Source organism: Uranotaenia lowii, chromosome 1 (assembly GCF_029784155.1).
Source record: "Uranotaenia lowii strain MFRU-FL chromosome 1, ASM2978415v1, whole genome shotgun sequence".
Lineage (NCBI taxonomy): Eukaryota > Metazoa > Arthropoda > Insecta > Diptera > Culicidae > Uranotaenia > Uranotaenia lowii.
In genome coordinates this window covers 112,042,512-112,059,115 of record NC_073691.1, presented here as the reverse complement: position 1 = coordinate 112,059,115, position 16,604 = coordinate 112,042,512, and the positions used below count along the sequence as shown (strand labels likewise).

Genomic DNA, 16,604 nt, shown 5'->3' with positions numbered 1-16,604 from the left:
AATTAAGAAAACTAGCTTAAAATGTGAGAAATTATGTCATCATCATTTTGTTATTATTAAAAGATAACTTTATTACAATACATTAAATTAAAAATTGATTTAATGTAGTGTTATATAAATGTTGCATCGAACCCCGCTGATGCATGATGCCCCGTTTGACGGTACTAATTGGTGAGGCTGTGAACTTTGAACTAAATTTTCTCGAAATCAAGTTGAAGGCGTTCAGTTCCCGACCTTAAAATGTCAATAATAAACAAGATACGAATGCCACAAGGATGGTAAAGTGTCATTAATAAAACCTTAAAAAATAATGTTATTTAATAAATGAATACAGCATTGTGTGCTGTAAATCCACACAAAATGGAAAAAATCGGATAACGTTATTGTTGGTCAACATCTTGAATAAAAGAATTCATAGGTCATGATTCAATGAACATTTATTTCGTATGTGTTTGACTAATCTAGAATAAATGTTATATCTGAATTGAACCTTTCTATTGCCCAAATACACAAAGGTACTTCCTACATGTGCTACATAGCAAGATCTGTTGGGCGTAAAGCCAGAATTTCTGAGTAAACATTCAGATTTGCCTCCGAAATGTGGCAGGAATAGTGAATGGATGGCAAACATGCGAAAGAACGAAACAAAAAAAATGAGCATCTTCCGGTAAGCAGTAAGAAAAAAGACGAACCATTACGCCCGAAGGCATGCAAATAAAAGATAAATCACAAAAACATTGCAGAGAGTTCGGGCAGATAATTGGCACAGATTAGATCCGCAAACAGTCCGTCTGAATAGTGCTCACAGATTTATGGATGTGGCTTTATCAGTTCACGAGTTTTCGGTGAACAGACTCAAAAATTCTGGTTTCGAAAATATCCGTCGAGACCACTGTGTCCCACCGTTCTTTGCCGGAAAACTCGGAACGGAAAAACCACTTGATATCAAACTCAAACATCGTACGTTTCTTTTTCGGAAATCGTTGCTCATTTATATTCGATACGGAAAATCTTTCTTGCCTTTCACTCAATTTCAATTACCGTTGATGTTATTTTACCATCGTTGGGCAACGGAATGAATTTCGTATCCTCTATTATATTTATGTACTATTGTTTCTGTTTGTGTTCAAATTAACACTTCTGAAACCTTCAGTCACCTGCAGTGAACTTTCTGTTTTCTACAGGGCATATCTTTTGTTTATTTATATTAAAACGGAAATCTGCATTATTCATTTTTAGCATCCCCCCGATTGTTCCCGTTCTACCCGCCACACTACAGCTACCTGTTGCCACCGTGCGGCTCCAAGCGGAAGGGCGGCCAGGTGCGATTTACGCCTCAGCAAACGCAAAGTCTGGAACGAAGATTCTCCAACCACAAGTATCTCTCGCCCGAGGACCGGCGCCATTTGGCCATGCAGCTAAAGCTAAGCGACCGACAGGTAATTAAGTACCTATCTATAAATTTTAAAGTCCTTCCATCCTTTTTTTCGTTGTTGGCATGGTCAACCGCGAAAAAAATCTTTTTTTAAATGATCAAAACACCAGTAATTGAACAATACGCTACTAAAACACGAATCTATTAGCAGTATTGGGGAGAATGTGAAGACTTGATCCCATTTTCTTGTTTTCATCATATGTATCTTTTTAAAAAAATTCAGCAACTCACCATATTTTGCATTTTCCAACAGCATAAAATTCCCAGTCTATAGGCTCCATAAATTAAACGACATCTGATCCCGTAGATGAATTAGAAGCATTTTTACGGAGTGAAAATCATAATATTCTTGAAATTTTATTTATTTTTCTCTTCTAGTTTTGTTGCACTTATAGAGGAGGGATGAAAAATAATATATATTTTATCCTGCCTAATAGCGTTATGTTATATGAGATTATTCTTTTAATAGTTTTGGATTTATAGAGGGTGGAAAAAGGGGTATCAATATTTCAAGACGTAACGCAACGAAATCTTGAGGGAAATCCACTTTGAGTGCTTTTTACAGAATTGAAAATCTTCTGAGAAATAAAGAAGTACATATCTATGTTCATTTAACATATTCGTTCACTTCCCTCTGTACCGTTGAGCCGTCAACACGTACGCCGGAGCATCGTATCGTTGCTGTGTACCTGCAGGAACATTTTACATTATTTATTCTATCCTTGCCTGTTTTTCAATCAGCACTTTTCAGTGCAAAAATTATTTTAATTTTATGTTATTCATATTTTTCTATTTTCTTCCCAGCATGGGGAAGTCATCGGTCGGCTCAAGAGCCGAAAGAAAACGGATTGCCGAACCTAATTCAGGTCCATCGCCCAAAAAAGTTGAAATTTCCAATTCGTTCGATGTCCTTCATAAAATCGGTGATAAGGAAATATTCATATTTAATTCTGATAAGAGTACTAAGAAACCATCTTCTTATACTCTTAAAAATGAAAAGGTTCCACCAATTACGGTTACGATTCCGGACTTCAATGCCTTTCGGAAAGAAATCGTCACTTCCGTCAAGGATGTGAAGATTGGCGCCGTATATTGGCGGAATCCTTTAATGATTTTCAAATTTTTTTTAATTATTTGAATAATCAAAAATACCTAATTTTTACGTACGACACTAAAAGTTATCGTCCTTCCAAAGTTGTACTGAATTAAATTCTTTGTTAGGTTTTTCCCCGATTCAAGTAATTCAAATGAGGAAAAGAACCAACACGAATAATCCCAGTAGTGTTTTTTTGCTTCTGAGCTTTTCTCTGCTATCATTCTCGAATTTCATAAACTGTCCCGTTAGGGCAAAAATTATTGCTTCTAGGAAAAATCCCAAAGTTGTCAGAAAAGTTTCTTCTCCTCCTTCCTATCCTCCACATGTCAGACCGGCAAACAATCTGCCTGTTCGCGGTCAGCCTTAGCTGGCCTTCATTAGAATCCCGTATTGGTAATGCTCAAAGTGATTTAAATGTTACCTGTGCTGATTCAGCGCCACAGACTCGTTGTTTCACAATCTCAGAGGCAAGGATGGAATAATTCGTTCACCAGCATGAACGCTAATGATTCTCAATCACCGCTCCGTTCACGATGCTCATCGGCGATGCGAGGGTGAACAGACGATCGCCGATTGGTCGAATTGGCAATCCGAATGAGCAGTTTGCAGTTTAAATAGGTTTGGGTGAACGAACCGATGCCTGAAACATTCGCCGCAGTTAACTGGATCGTTTTTTTTATTTTCACCACGACGTTCGTTGGATGAATTGATTCGCAAGTGATTGTCGAAACACTTGGGATGAATAAACCCATTGGGCTTAAAATCCCGGAAAAAAAAAAATTGTCGAAACACAATCGCCAAACGATTGCACGATTGCATTCGCGAATGTTTTTGTAACCGGCAAAGGATTGCCGCTTGTTTTTCGGCTAATTTTGAGCGTGTTATAGCCCCCGCGCTCGCTGACGATTTGTTTTCTCGTGATGTTATTTAAATTTATGTTCGAATAAGAACATTCAGCATATAGTTAGTACAAAAATGGACTTTTGCACATTGCGTGGATAACTAAATAGACAAAAGAGGGTTTGAAAATGTCCACTCTTTTTCACGAAGCAAAGGGATTCAGCCTTTGTCTACTCGGACATTATTTTGTAATCAATATTGCCAAATAGTCATTTAAATATGTTGAGATTGCAAAGCTACTTAACAATTTGGCTAGTTGAAATATCCTGAATAGGAAAAGGAGATTTTCGATGTTTGCTTCATTCCTAAGTTTAGCACGAAAAATGTTGAGAAATATTAAAATTTGTAATGAAGTTGTACTTATCCCATAATTTCATAAATGTATAAATTTCATAATCAGCAACTCTTGGGCTTGTGATATAGCTCAGTTGGCAAGTCTGTTGTTTCCTGAGCCGATGTCCGCGAGTTCGAGCCCAAGAGTAAACATCGAACACAGTTGTACCGGATAAGTTTTTCAATAACGATCCGCCAACTGCAACGTTGATAAAGTCGCGAATGCCATAAAGATGGTAAAACGACTATAATCGAAACAAAAAAAAAAAAAAAATCAGCAACAGATTCTTCATTCTAAATTTTAGATTCTAAATTGTGAGTTTGAAATTCCAATTTCTAAATAGGGTAGGTGTTCCTAATTTGGCATGTGTACCTAATGTTAACATACCGTTCGATTTTGACTGTTTTTGACGATATTTTTCACTTATCACAATTATAAAAAAAAAAATGTAACGGATCATGTGAACTTTCATTTTACAAACAAATTAGTTTTCTAACTCACCGCATTTTTCGTAAAATCCGGATTGTTTCAAAGTTTGTTCAAATTAAAGGAATTGTAAGCATATTTCTTAAAAAACACCTTTTTAGAAATGGAAGATAAAAGCTGAATTTGTAAACCAATTTTTTTGAAATTTTTTGTCGGATTGTTTTTTATCATGATTTTAGTAATAAGTATGTTAGAACCATGTTTTTTTCGTGAAAAAACTTAAAAAAGCCTATGTCCACAATTAGGAACACTATTTTCAATGTGTTCCTAATTATGGACATAGTCAAAGTTTTACAAACTATATCAAAGTCATAGAATGAATTTGAAATAAATTTGATTGATTGAATTGGTTTTAACTTCATTTTCAACGAACTGTTGAAATAAACTGTTTTGAGCTAATAAAACACGATTTTTTTTTTATTTCAGTGTATCTCAAAGCTAAAAATGTTGAAAAAATATTTTCGCCAAGTTGTAAAGAACGCACCCTACGCGACAGAGAAGGAAACCATCAAGTTACAGAGAGCTTCTCAACGAAAACAGAATCGAAAGGGAAAATTAAAAAAAAATCTCGATAAAATACGTTGTATACCGTCATATGGGGCATCATGCAACACTTTTCAACTTTAATGGCTTCTAAAAACCTAATGTCCACAGACAATCCTACCATTTGTACATCAAAAGTTTTAAGGTTAATGGGAGATCAAATTAACGTAGTCAGAAAAGAAATTGGTTCCACCAGTTATATTTAAATTAACAAAACATGCGATTTTCACCCTAATAAGAAAAAGGGGTAAGTTGCAAAAACCTTTGTTTTTAATGAAAAATCAAAAATAAGTTTGAATAGTTATAGTTTTTGACATATTTGGGATTTTTTTTTATTTGTCAATACGCATAAAGCACGATTTTCAGTTTTTTTTTGATTTTGTTAGAATTAAAGATTATATTTTTTCTGTGAAAGATTTTTTATAAAAAGAAAGCATAAGGGTGCTGTATTGGCTGTATACATTTAGGGATAAAAAATACTACAAAAAAATTTTCATCATATTCTAGTATATGGAAACCAACATTTTAACTGTGAATCATTGATTTGCATTTCGATGCATTTCAGCCCAGACTGGAAAGGGAATTTTAAAAGTATTTATTTTAAAAAAATAATGATTGTCCGAAAAATATTCATACACCAACAGTGTTAATATAGGATAATAAAATCAATATAAAATTTTTAGGTAATATCACTAAGCTAATCCGTCACATTGTGTAAAGTTTTTTACGGCATCAAAAAATGTAAAAATTTCGATTCATCAAATTTTCTTTGAGTATCAAAAACTTCAAAACTATGGCATCATCGTTTTCTTATCATTAAATGATAGTTTTATTACATTATATTAAAATAAAAGTTAAATAAGTGTTGTGGTACACAAATTTTGAATCGAACCATGCTGTTGCATGATGCTCTGTTTGACTGTATTTATTTGTATCCATTATAATGAATTTTCTACTTTTTGAAATGTAATAAATGTATTCATTGGAAAAGTAAAAGTTGGAATTTTAATAAGCTCAACATCCACTACTTTCTTCAAACTAGCGTAAATGAATATTGTGTAGGATTTAAATAGTCCTTATTTCTCTATGCATATTCCAAAAACGTCCAAATTTATAAAAAGGAGAGTTTGGAGATTTTTCTCATTAAAGTATTAAAAAAACAGACCCATATGCAAAATCAGGAAAAAAAAGTGTAATATTGGGTACGCTGATACATGTTTCCTCATATGTTAGCATTAGGAACACCCATATGTTAACATTAGGAACAATTGGTGCCATATTAGGAACATCAACACACTTTATAAAACATGATATTTTTCGTGAATTAAGGTTTGAAATGATTATTTCAAACCATAACAGAGTTCAGAAAAAAAATTGGAACTTAGTTACCAAAAAATTATATATCTAAGTATTGAAGATTCGGCGTAATAATAAAAAAATCTAAAAACCTCTGACAAAATATAGCGAAATTAGGCTCACTTACCCTACTAATTTCTAAATTCTAAATTCTTAACTCTAAATTCTGAATTTCAATTCTAAATTCTCAATTCTTAATACTAAATTATATATTCTAAATTTTAAATTCTAAATTCAAAATTCGAAATTCTCAATTTCAAACTCACAATTCTAAATTCTAAATTCTAAATTCTGAATTCTAAATTCTAAATTCTAAATTCTCAATTCTAAATTCCAAATTCCAAATTCTAAATTCTAAATTCTTAATTCTTAATTCTTAATTCTTAATTCTTAATTCTTAATTCTTAATTCTTAATTCTTAATTCTTAATTCTTAATTCTTAATTCTTAATTCTTAATTCTAAATTCTAAATTCTAAATTCTCCATTCTAAACTCTAAACTCTAAATTCTAAATTCAAAATTCAAAATTCTAAATTCTAAATTCTAAATTCTAAATTCTAAATTCTAAATTCTAAATTCTAAATTCTAAATTCTAAATTCTAAATTCTAAATTCTAAATTCTAAATTCTAAATTCTAAATTCTAAATTCTAAATTCTAAATTCTAAATTCTAAATTCTAAATTCTAAATTCTAAATTCTAAATTCTAAATTCTAAATTCTAAATTCTAAATTCTAAATTCTAAATTCTAAATTCTTAATTCTAAATTCTAAATTCTAAATTCTAAATTCTAAATTCTAAATTCTAAATTCTAAATTCTAAATTCTAAATTCTAAATTCTAAATTCTAAATTCTAAATTCTAAATTCAAAATTCTTAATTCTAAATTCTAAATTCTAAATTCTAAATTCTAAATTCTAAATTCTAAATTCTAAATTCTAAATTCTAAATTCTCAATTCTAAATTCTAAATTCTAAATTCTAAATTCTAAATTTCAAATTCAAAATTCTAAATTCTAAATTCTAAATTCTAAATTCTCAATACTCAATTCAAAATTCTAAATTCTGAATTTTAGATTCTAAATTCTAAATTCTGAATTCTGAATTCTAAATTCTAAATTCTAAATTCTAAATTCTAAATTCTAAATTCTAAATTCTAAATTCTAAATTCTAAATTCTAAATTCTAAATTCTAAATTCTAAATTCTAAATTCTAAATTCTAAATTCTAAATTCTAAATTCTCAATTCTAAATTCTAAATTCTAAATTCTAAATTCTAAATTCTCAATTCTCAATTCTAAATTCTAAATTCTAAATTCTAAATTCTGAATTCTAAATTCCAAATTCTAAATTCTAAATTCTAAATTCTAAATTCTAAATTCTTAATTCTGAATTTTAAATTCTTAATTCTCAATTCAAAATTCTAAATTCTTAATTCTCAATTCTCAATTCAAAATTCTAAATTCTGAATTTTAGATTCTAAATTCTTAATTCTGAATTCTGAATTCTAAATTCTAAATTCTAAATTCTAAATTCTAAATTCTAAATTCTAAATTCTAAATTCTAAATTCCAAATTCTAAATTCTAAATTCTAAATTCTAAATTCTAAATTCTAAATTCTAAATTCTAAATTCTAAATTCTCAATTCTAAATTCTTAACTCTAAATTCTGAATTTCAATTCTAAATTCTCAATTCCTAATACTAAATTATATATTCTAAATTTTAAATTCTTAATTCTAAAATATAGATTCTAAATTTTAAATTCTAAATTCTGAATTCTGAATTTTAAATTCTAAATTCTAAATTCTAAATTCTAAATTCTAAATTCTAAATTCTATATTCGAAATTCTAAATTCTAAATTCTAAATTCCAAATTCTTAATTCTAAATTCTAAATTCTAAATTCTAAATTCTAAATTCTAAATTCTAAATTCTAAATTCCAAATTCTAAATTCTAAATTCTCAATTCTAAATTCTAAATTCTAAATTCTAAATTCTAAACTCTAAATTCTAAATTCTAAATTCTAAATTCTAAATTCTAAATTCTAAATTCTAAATTCTAAATTTTAAATTCTAAATTCTAAATTCTAAATTCTAAATTCTAAATTCTAAATTCTAAATTCTAAATTCTAAATTCTAAATTCTAAATTCTAAGTTCTAAATTCTAAATTCTAAATTCAAAATTCTGAATTCTAAATTCTAAATTCTAAATTTTAAATTCTAAATTCTTAATTCTAAATTCTTAATTCTAAATTCTAAATTCTAAATTCTAAATTCTAAATTCTAAATTCTAAATTCTAAATTCTAAATTCTAAATTCTAAATTCTAAATTCTAAATTCTAAATTCTAAATTCTAAATTCTAAATTCTAAATTCTAAATTCTAAATTCTAAATTCTAAATTCTAAATTCTAAATTCTAAATTCTAAATTCTAAATTCTAAATTCTAAATTCTAAATTCTAAATTCTAAATTCTAAATTCTAAATTCTAAATTCTAAATTCTAAATTCTAAATTCTAAATTCTAAATTCTAAATTCTAAATTCTAAATTCTAAATTCTGAATTCTAAATTCTAAATTCTAAATTCTAAATTCTAAATTCTAAATTTCAAATTCTAAATTCTAAATTCTAAATTCTAAATTCTAAATTCTAAATTCTAAATTCTCAATTCTAAATTCTAAATTCTAAATTCTAAATTCTTAATTCTAAATTCAAAATTCTAAATTCTGAATTTTATATTCTAAATTCTTAATTCTGAATTCTGAATTCTAAATTCTAAATTCTAAATTCTAAATTCTAAATTCTAAATTCTAAATTCTAAATTCAAAATTCTGAATTCTAAATTCTTAATTCTAAATTCTGAATTTTAAATTCTTAATTCTCAATTCAAAATTCTAAATTCTTAATTCTTAATTCTTAATTCTCAATTCTAAATTCTTAGCTGTTAATTCTGAATTCTAAATTCTTAATTCTTTATACTAAATTCTAAATTCTTTGTTCTAAATTCCAAATTCTCAATTCTAAATTCAAAATTCTAAATTCTTAATTCTTATTTCTAAATTCTTAGTTCTAAAAACTCTAAATCAGAATTAAGAATTTTGAATTTAAAATTTAGAATTTAAATTGAGAATTTAGAATTTCGAGTTAAGAGTTAAGAAATCAGAATTAAGAATTTAGAATTTTGAGTTCAGAGTTAAGAAATCAGAATTAAGAATTTAGAATTTGGAATTGCAATTTAGAATTTAGAAATTAAAATCAAGAATTTAGAATTAAGAATTTAAAATCAAGAATTTAGAATTGAGATTTTAGAATTATGAATTAAAAATTTAGAAGCTAGAAGCTAGAAGCTAGAATTTAGAATTTAGAATTCAGAATTTAGAATTTAGAATTTAGAATTCAGAATTTAGAATTTGGAATTTAGAATTTAGAATTTAGAATTTAGAATTTAGAATTTAGAATTTAGAATTTAGAATTTAGAATTTAGAATTTAGAATTTAGAATTTAGAATTTAGAATTTAGAATTTAGAATTTAGAATTTAGAATTTAGAATTTAGAATTTAGAATTTAGAATTTAGAATTTAGAATTTAGAATTTAGAACTTAGAATTTAGAATTTAGAATTTAGAATTTAGAATTTAGAATTTAGAATTTAGAATTTAGAATTTAGAATTTAGAATTTAGAATTTAGAATTTAGAATTTAGAATTTAGAATTTAGAATTTAGAATTTAGAATTTAGAATTTAGAATTTAGAATTTAGAATTTAGAATTTAGAATTTAGAATTTAGAATTTAGAATTTAGAATTTAGAATTTAGAATTAAGAATTTAGAAATTAAAATTTAGAAACTGGAATTTCAAACTTACAACGGAGAAGTAGGCGATGCCTTCTACGCACCGCACGCGTTTTTTTCTCCGTCCCGAAAATTTTCGATAATCAATGAGTTTTCATTTTAAGTTAGAATGAAATAATTAAAAAGTCTAACCACCGGATTGGGAAGACAAACTATATAGATGTAGTGACCACCGTAGGACCGGGGACAATCGGGACCATTCTGTGCTTTAAGGGAAAAAAAGTTGCCTATCAGGGGCGACTGCGAGTGCTTAAGTTTGGTTCCTAATGCTGATGAAAGGAAGTTCAGCATATTTTTAACTCCATTATAATGACTTAGGAATATCCTACTTTCTCGAAATGTGCAATTCAAAACGATGAAAAGTAAATAGATTCTATAAGTCATAGTTTCCGTTCGTCATTCATTCTTTTTCGAAGATATCTTTTCAAGAGTTCGGTTGTGTTTATCCCAACAACGAATTTTTGTTTCTGAATTGCTACTAATGCAAGAACAAATGTGATATTAATTGGTTCATATCACGTGAAGGAAGAAAAAAAATTAAATTAGTGTTAATTGTTTAGTGAAAACATGAGAACTGATAGTTAATGAAAGATTAAAAGTGGATAGTAAGATGTTCGTCAAGATCCCTCCTCCAGAGCATATTTTTTCCGATTGTGACTTACGGGTTGTTTCGACGAAAAGTGTGATGATGCGTGGTCTACTGCGATCATCAGAAAAAACCTACTCAAATGGGAAGGTTATTATGTTCCAAAACATGTTAATGGATAAATATCGCTACGTTCAAATTTCAATTGACAAATCCATCAAGAGTATCTGAACAACAAATAATGGCAAGCTTTCATCATAGATATTTCATTTATTAAATTTAACATTGAAAAGTATGATATTGAGATTTATACCGTATATCCATTTTTTTCAATCCTTTTGAATCCTATTTAGGATTCAAAGGGTTGTGAGCTACTAATGTTTTTTTTCTTTTTCTGTAGTTCTTTTCAAAAGCGAGTAAAGGCGCTATAACCTTGGTTGTTGACCTGAAATGGCAGTATACAAGAATCTCAGAATAAATATTCAACCATTAAACCATTCAATGGTATCCGTTAAGTTGAAAGTTCTAATTAATTTTTCAAATGTTACTAACTGTTTTGATTTTGAGATCTTTGTATACAAAATATGTCATTTTCTACCGTTCGAGGATGGCGATAGGTGTATCATCAAGAAGCAAAATATCTTAGCTCATGCTTCCAACGAAAATTCCCTTGGGAGCGTATGGTACTGGTGGTCCACGCTTCTTCTCTCTCTTTGTTCCTGACGTCTCTGCGTTCTCTGCTCCACAGTGGGCCCAGCCGGTTTATGGTTTCTATTGTTTTAATATTTTTATGTTAACATAATGGAAAACATGAGCAAAGACAAGAAGAATAATAACAAGCTTTAATTATTCTCCGGGATCAGACATAAGTTCTGGCTGTGGAAGTATGATTAGTGATTAGTGAATGTGTGAACTGGAATTTCAAACTTACAATGTAGAATCTAAAACTTAGGATGAAGAATCTGTTGCCGATTATGAAATGTATACATTGATGAAATTATGGGATGTTGCACTTATCCCATAATTTCATCAATCACGTTTCATCATCACAATTCATCATTACAAATTTTAATATTTCTCAACATTTTTCGTGCTAAACTTAGGAATGAAGCAAACATCGAAAATCTCCTTTTCCTATTAAGGATATTTCAACTAGCCAAATAATAAGGTAGCCTTGCAATCTCAACATATTTAAATGATTATTTGGCAATATTGATTACAAAATAATGTCCCAGTAGACAAAGGCTGAATCCCTTTGCTTCGTGAAAAAGAGGTTACAAAAACATTCGCGAATGCAATCGTGCAATCGTTTGGCGATTGTGTTTCGACAATCACTTGCGAATCAATTCATCCAACGTCGTGGTGAAAATAAAAAAAAAACGATCCAGTTAACTGCGGCGAATGTTTCAGGCATCAGTTCGTTCATCCAACTCTGTTGCAGAAAATCGTGTTTTTTTTTGTTATTTATATCATTTAATGTATGTTTTTCTGCCTTGATTTTTTGGACAACAATTTTTTCAAGCATTTCTTTGATATCTTTAAGACACTAACGTGGATTCATTGAGTCTGAAAGTATCGGAACTCAATGAAATAATTGAATAAATAATTTTGATTTAATTTGAACTTTATTTCAACAAATAGATTTTCGGCCAATTTTTTTTGCCTTTGGACCAGAGTTGTGCTGATTTTGGAAACGTTAATGCTGGTTGCCAGCAATTCAAATGGCTGGAATAAAGAAATCCAAATAGCTGGAAACCAGCTTTTTCGTTCAACACAACCGGCTGTATTTAGTATCAAATTTATATTTCAATTCAAAATTTAATTACTTATACTGGCTGTGCATATAATGAGAAATAAAAACAATTATTTTTTCCCCATTTTTCAATAAGGGATTTATTATTTCCAGAAACACGATTTTTTTTCTCAACGTTCTAACACTGACTTTGGGGTGGCAGCTTTGTGCTAAAGTGTTGATCATCCGCCACCTGTGATAATTGTTTTGATTAGTATCTTTTATGGAATATCTACCTGTCCAATAAAAACTCACCCTTGACTTCATGTCTGGTTGCTAGAGTAAAAAGAAAAATAAAAATAATCTAACTTAAATTCGTAAAATAGAGTTTCGCCTTGCTTCAGCATAGGAAAACATACAGACTTCAATTTGACAACTCGATTACTGATTTTCCAGCAAACTAGATCAATTACTGGAAAGTCCAGCAATTTGAAAACCGATTGCTGATTTTTCAGCATTTGACTTATCAAATGAGCTGTTGAATATATTGAATTGTATTGATTTTGAATACGTATCAAAACCTTTTATTTGTTGTTGATTTATGTAAACATCTAAGAACATTCCTTAGTCGAGTATTATCCCAGCAAAAATTTAAGGAGGTAAATCGCAGGAACAACAGAATTATTCAAACAAATAAACCAGATGAAAACACTGAAGTATTGTACGAGACTCAGTAAATTTGGAAAACATAGGATTTATTTTGTTATTTATGAATTTGTTATTGTCAAAAAGAAACTCCATGAGGCACACAATATACATACACTGCCGGCCAAAAGTTTGGGATCACCCACTAAAAAACATGCAAATTTTGATCGTTCATATCTCAGCCGTCTTAAGACATATTGAAAATCTTCTTATCTCATTTGAAAGATAATGAGCCATAGCTATCTCGGAGGTATTTTGCCCAAATATAATGTTTTAGTTTTGAACTTAAAACTTAACCTAAAGTTATAACATTTTCAAAAAATCGCACTCAATATTCAAAGCCGATCATCTCGGGATAGGGTGGACCAAATCTCAAAATTTGAGTGGCATTAGAATTCCTGTTCTTTACTTCTCAAAACACAATCAAAAAATTTTTTGAAAAAATTCAAAAACGTATTTTTAATTAATAAAATAGACACTTGAGTTGTCGTCCAAAAGTTTGGGATCACCTCTTTGTATGGTGAGTTTGGGGTCATTCTTATAAAAACATGCAAATTTATTTTATTCATATCTTTCTCATCTAACATCGTATTGCAGATCTGAAAGGTTCATTTGGAAGCTAAGGAATTGTTATTTTTTAATAAATTCATTCAATAATTATATTTTAAAGTGATATCCATAAAAAAATCACCTGAAATTTATTGTTTTTTTGAAAGTTCCCAGATTTTTTTTATAGTTCTCACCTTAAAATATAATTTTTGAATGAATTTATTAAAAAACAACAATTCCTAAGCTTTCAAATGAACCCTTCAGATCTGCAATACGATGTTAGATGAGAAAGATATGAATAAAATAAATTTGCATGTTTTTATAAGAATGATCCCAAACTCACCATACAAAGAGGTGATCCCAAACTTTTGGACGACAACTCAAGTGTCTATTTTATTAATTAAAAATGCGTTTTTGAATTTTTTCAAAAAATTTTTTGATTGTGTTTTGAGAAGTAAAGAACAGGAATTCTAATGCCACTCAAATTTTGAGATTTGGTCCACCCTATCCCGAGATGATCGGCTTTGAATATTGCGTGCGATTGTTTGAAAATGTTATAACTTTAGGTTAATTTTTAAGTTCAAAACTAAAACATTATATTTGGGCAAAATACCTCCGAGATAGCTATTGCTCATTATCTTTCAAATGAGATCAGAAGATTTTCAATATGTCCTAAGACGGCTGAGATAGGAACGATCAAAATTTGCATGTTTTTTAGTGGGTGATCCCAAACTTTTGGCCGGCAGTGTATTCTATTTATTTGAATATGCTCATGCTTAAGAATAAGCTTATTCTTAACTAAATAAATCTAAACTGTGCCTTACATCCCATGTACTGATTGTTTCTTTCCAGGTTAAAACGTGGTTTCAAAATCGTCGTGCCAAATGGCGAAGGGCCAATAACGGAGGCCACTCATCTGCCGAATCCGCGGTCGATATGGAGTCCACGGATGTGAACAAGAATGTTATGAAATCCGGTGGCAGCAGCAATAGCCATAACGATCCCATGACAAAATACTCGAATGAATACCGTGCAGCCTCGAATAATAGTATGAAATCGGCCAAATCGTTCGATTACAAAAGTTCAGAGATTTTTTCCGAACACGAAACCTCCAGTGATGGGGAAGAAAGCAGCTTTGAAGATGAACGAGCATCGCCAATAGATGTTATGTAGTTTAAAGCATTTTAACTGGTCATTTGAAAAGAATTCTAATTGTATAGTTCAGCGAGCGAGATAACATCAATTAGCATCAATAAATTATTTATAATTATGACACAATCAACTTAGATATCGACTGATTTGTCATTTCTTAAACACCGAACGAAAGAAAACAAACGAAGGTTCCTAATAGTCTACTTTAGTGGTCGATTAACGATGACGGCCTCCCGATGGGATTGGTAGAACGATTGCAATCTGATTGATAAGCTCTCATACAACGCACCTTGCTTCCGAAACGTGCGATTGGGGTAGGGAAAAAACAGCGAACATAGATAATCGATTTTAGCGGCAATTAATCAACTTCAATTGGTCATATTTTCTTTCGTTTTTCATTGGAACACCGTTTATTCATTATTTTGTCACAGTGATAACGCGAATTTCGCCGTTAAAAAGTCGTATCATTGGAGTGTTTATGATTGCGGTTCCGAATCTCGCGAATTCGTAGATTGTTGGGCTTGTTGCATTTATGTATTGATCGACGAAGGTTTGGGTGGGGGGAACAGCTTTGCCGTGACATGACCAAACATTACACCTGATTCTGAAAAGCAAATCATGCTTATTGATTACACTAGTTAACAGCATTTTGCAACTTTAAAAAATAGGAGTTCACTTTTAATGTGAAATCGAGCGCTGAATCAGAAAATGATATTAAAAAAAAATCCCAGTAAAACAGTTTTTGATTTATGCTTCGAAAATGACATTTTGGAAAAATAAAAAAAATGTATTTGTACTTTGAAACAAATATCCCGAACTGCATAAAGTTATTTAATAAGCTTTGTCTTCATTAACTGATTGCTTGTTTTGAATAATGATTTTCTCACAGCCTTAGACAAGCCAAATATTTCACCCGAAGACTGCAACACGATTGGACTTCAAACCAAAAAGTAATTACGGTTCAAAGACTATATTTTTGCTGCAAATCTATATATATAAAAATGAATTTCTGTCTGTCTGTCTGTCTGTCTGTCTGTCTGTCTGTCTGTCTGTCTGTCTGTCTGTCTGTCTGTCTGTCTGTCTGTCTGTCTGTCTGTCTGTCTGTCTGTCTGTCTGTCTGTCTGTCTGTCTGTCTGTCTGTCTGTCTGTCTGTCTGTCTGTCTGTCTGTCTGTCTGTCTGTCTGTCTGTCTGTCTGTCTGTCTGTCTGTCTGTCTGTCTGTCTGTCTGTCTGTCTGTCTGTCTGTCTGTCTGTCTGTCTGTCTGTCTGTCTGTCTGTCTGTCTGTCTGTCTGTCTGTCTGTCTGTCTGTCTGTCTGTCTGTCTGTCTGTCTGTCTGTCTGTCTGTCTGTCTGTCTGTCTGTCTGTCTGTCTGTCTGTCTGTCTGTCTGTCTGTCTGTCTGTCTGTCTGTCTGTCTGTCTGTCTGTCTGTCTGTCTGTCTGTCTGTCTGTCTGTCTGTCTGTCTGTCTGTCTGTCTGTCTGTCTGTCTGTCTGTCTGTCTGTCTGTCTGTCTGTCTGTCTGTCTGTCTGTCTGTCTGTCTGTCTGTCTGTCTGTCTGTCTGTCTGTCTGTCTGTCTGTCTGTCTGTCTGTCTGTCTGTCTGTCTGTCTGTCTGTCTGTCTGTCTGTCTGTCTGTCTGTCTGTCTGTCTGTCTGTCTGTCTGTCTGTCTGTCTGTCTGTCTGTCTGTCTGTCTGTCTGTCTGTCTGTCTGTCTGTCTGTCTGTCTGTCTGTCTGTCTGTCTGTCTGTCTGTCTGTCTGTCTGTCTGTCTGTCTGTCTGTCTGTCTGTCTGTCTGTCTGTCTGTCTGTCTGTCTGTCTGTCTGTCTGTCTGTCTGTCTGTCTGTCTGTCTGTCTGTCTGTCTGTCTGTCTGTCTGTCTGTCTGTCTGTCTG

At 30.6% G+C, this 16,604-nt stretch overlaps 1 protein-coding gene across 1 annotated transcript in view; it reads left to right on the top strand.

Annotated features, from left to right (window-relative positions):
• LOC129738783 (homeobox protein HEX homolog pha-2) overlaps window positions 1–14,831 on the top strand; it is a 43,755-nt gene extending 28,924 nt beyond the window's left edge. The window contains exons 2-3 of the mRNA XM_055730078.1: window positions 1,240–1,439; window positions 14,417–14,831. Of these exons, the coding sequence (XP_055586053.1) occupies window positions 1,240–1,439; window positions 14,417–14,737 (521 nt within the window). The 3' untranslated portion in view covers window positions 14,738–14,831. The remainder of the gene's footprint in view (window positions 1–1,239; window positions 1,440–14,416) is intronic.
• Window positions 14,832–16,604: the final 1,773 nt, after the last annotated feature.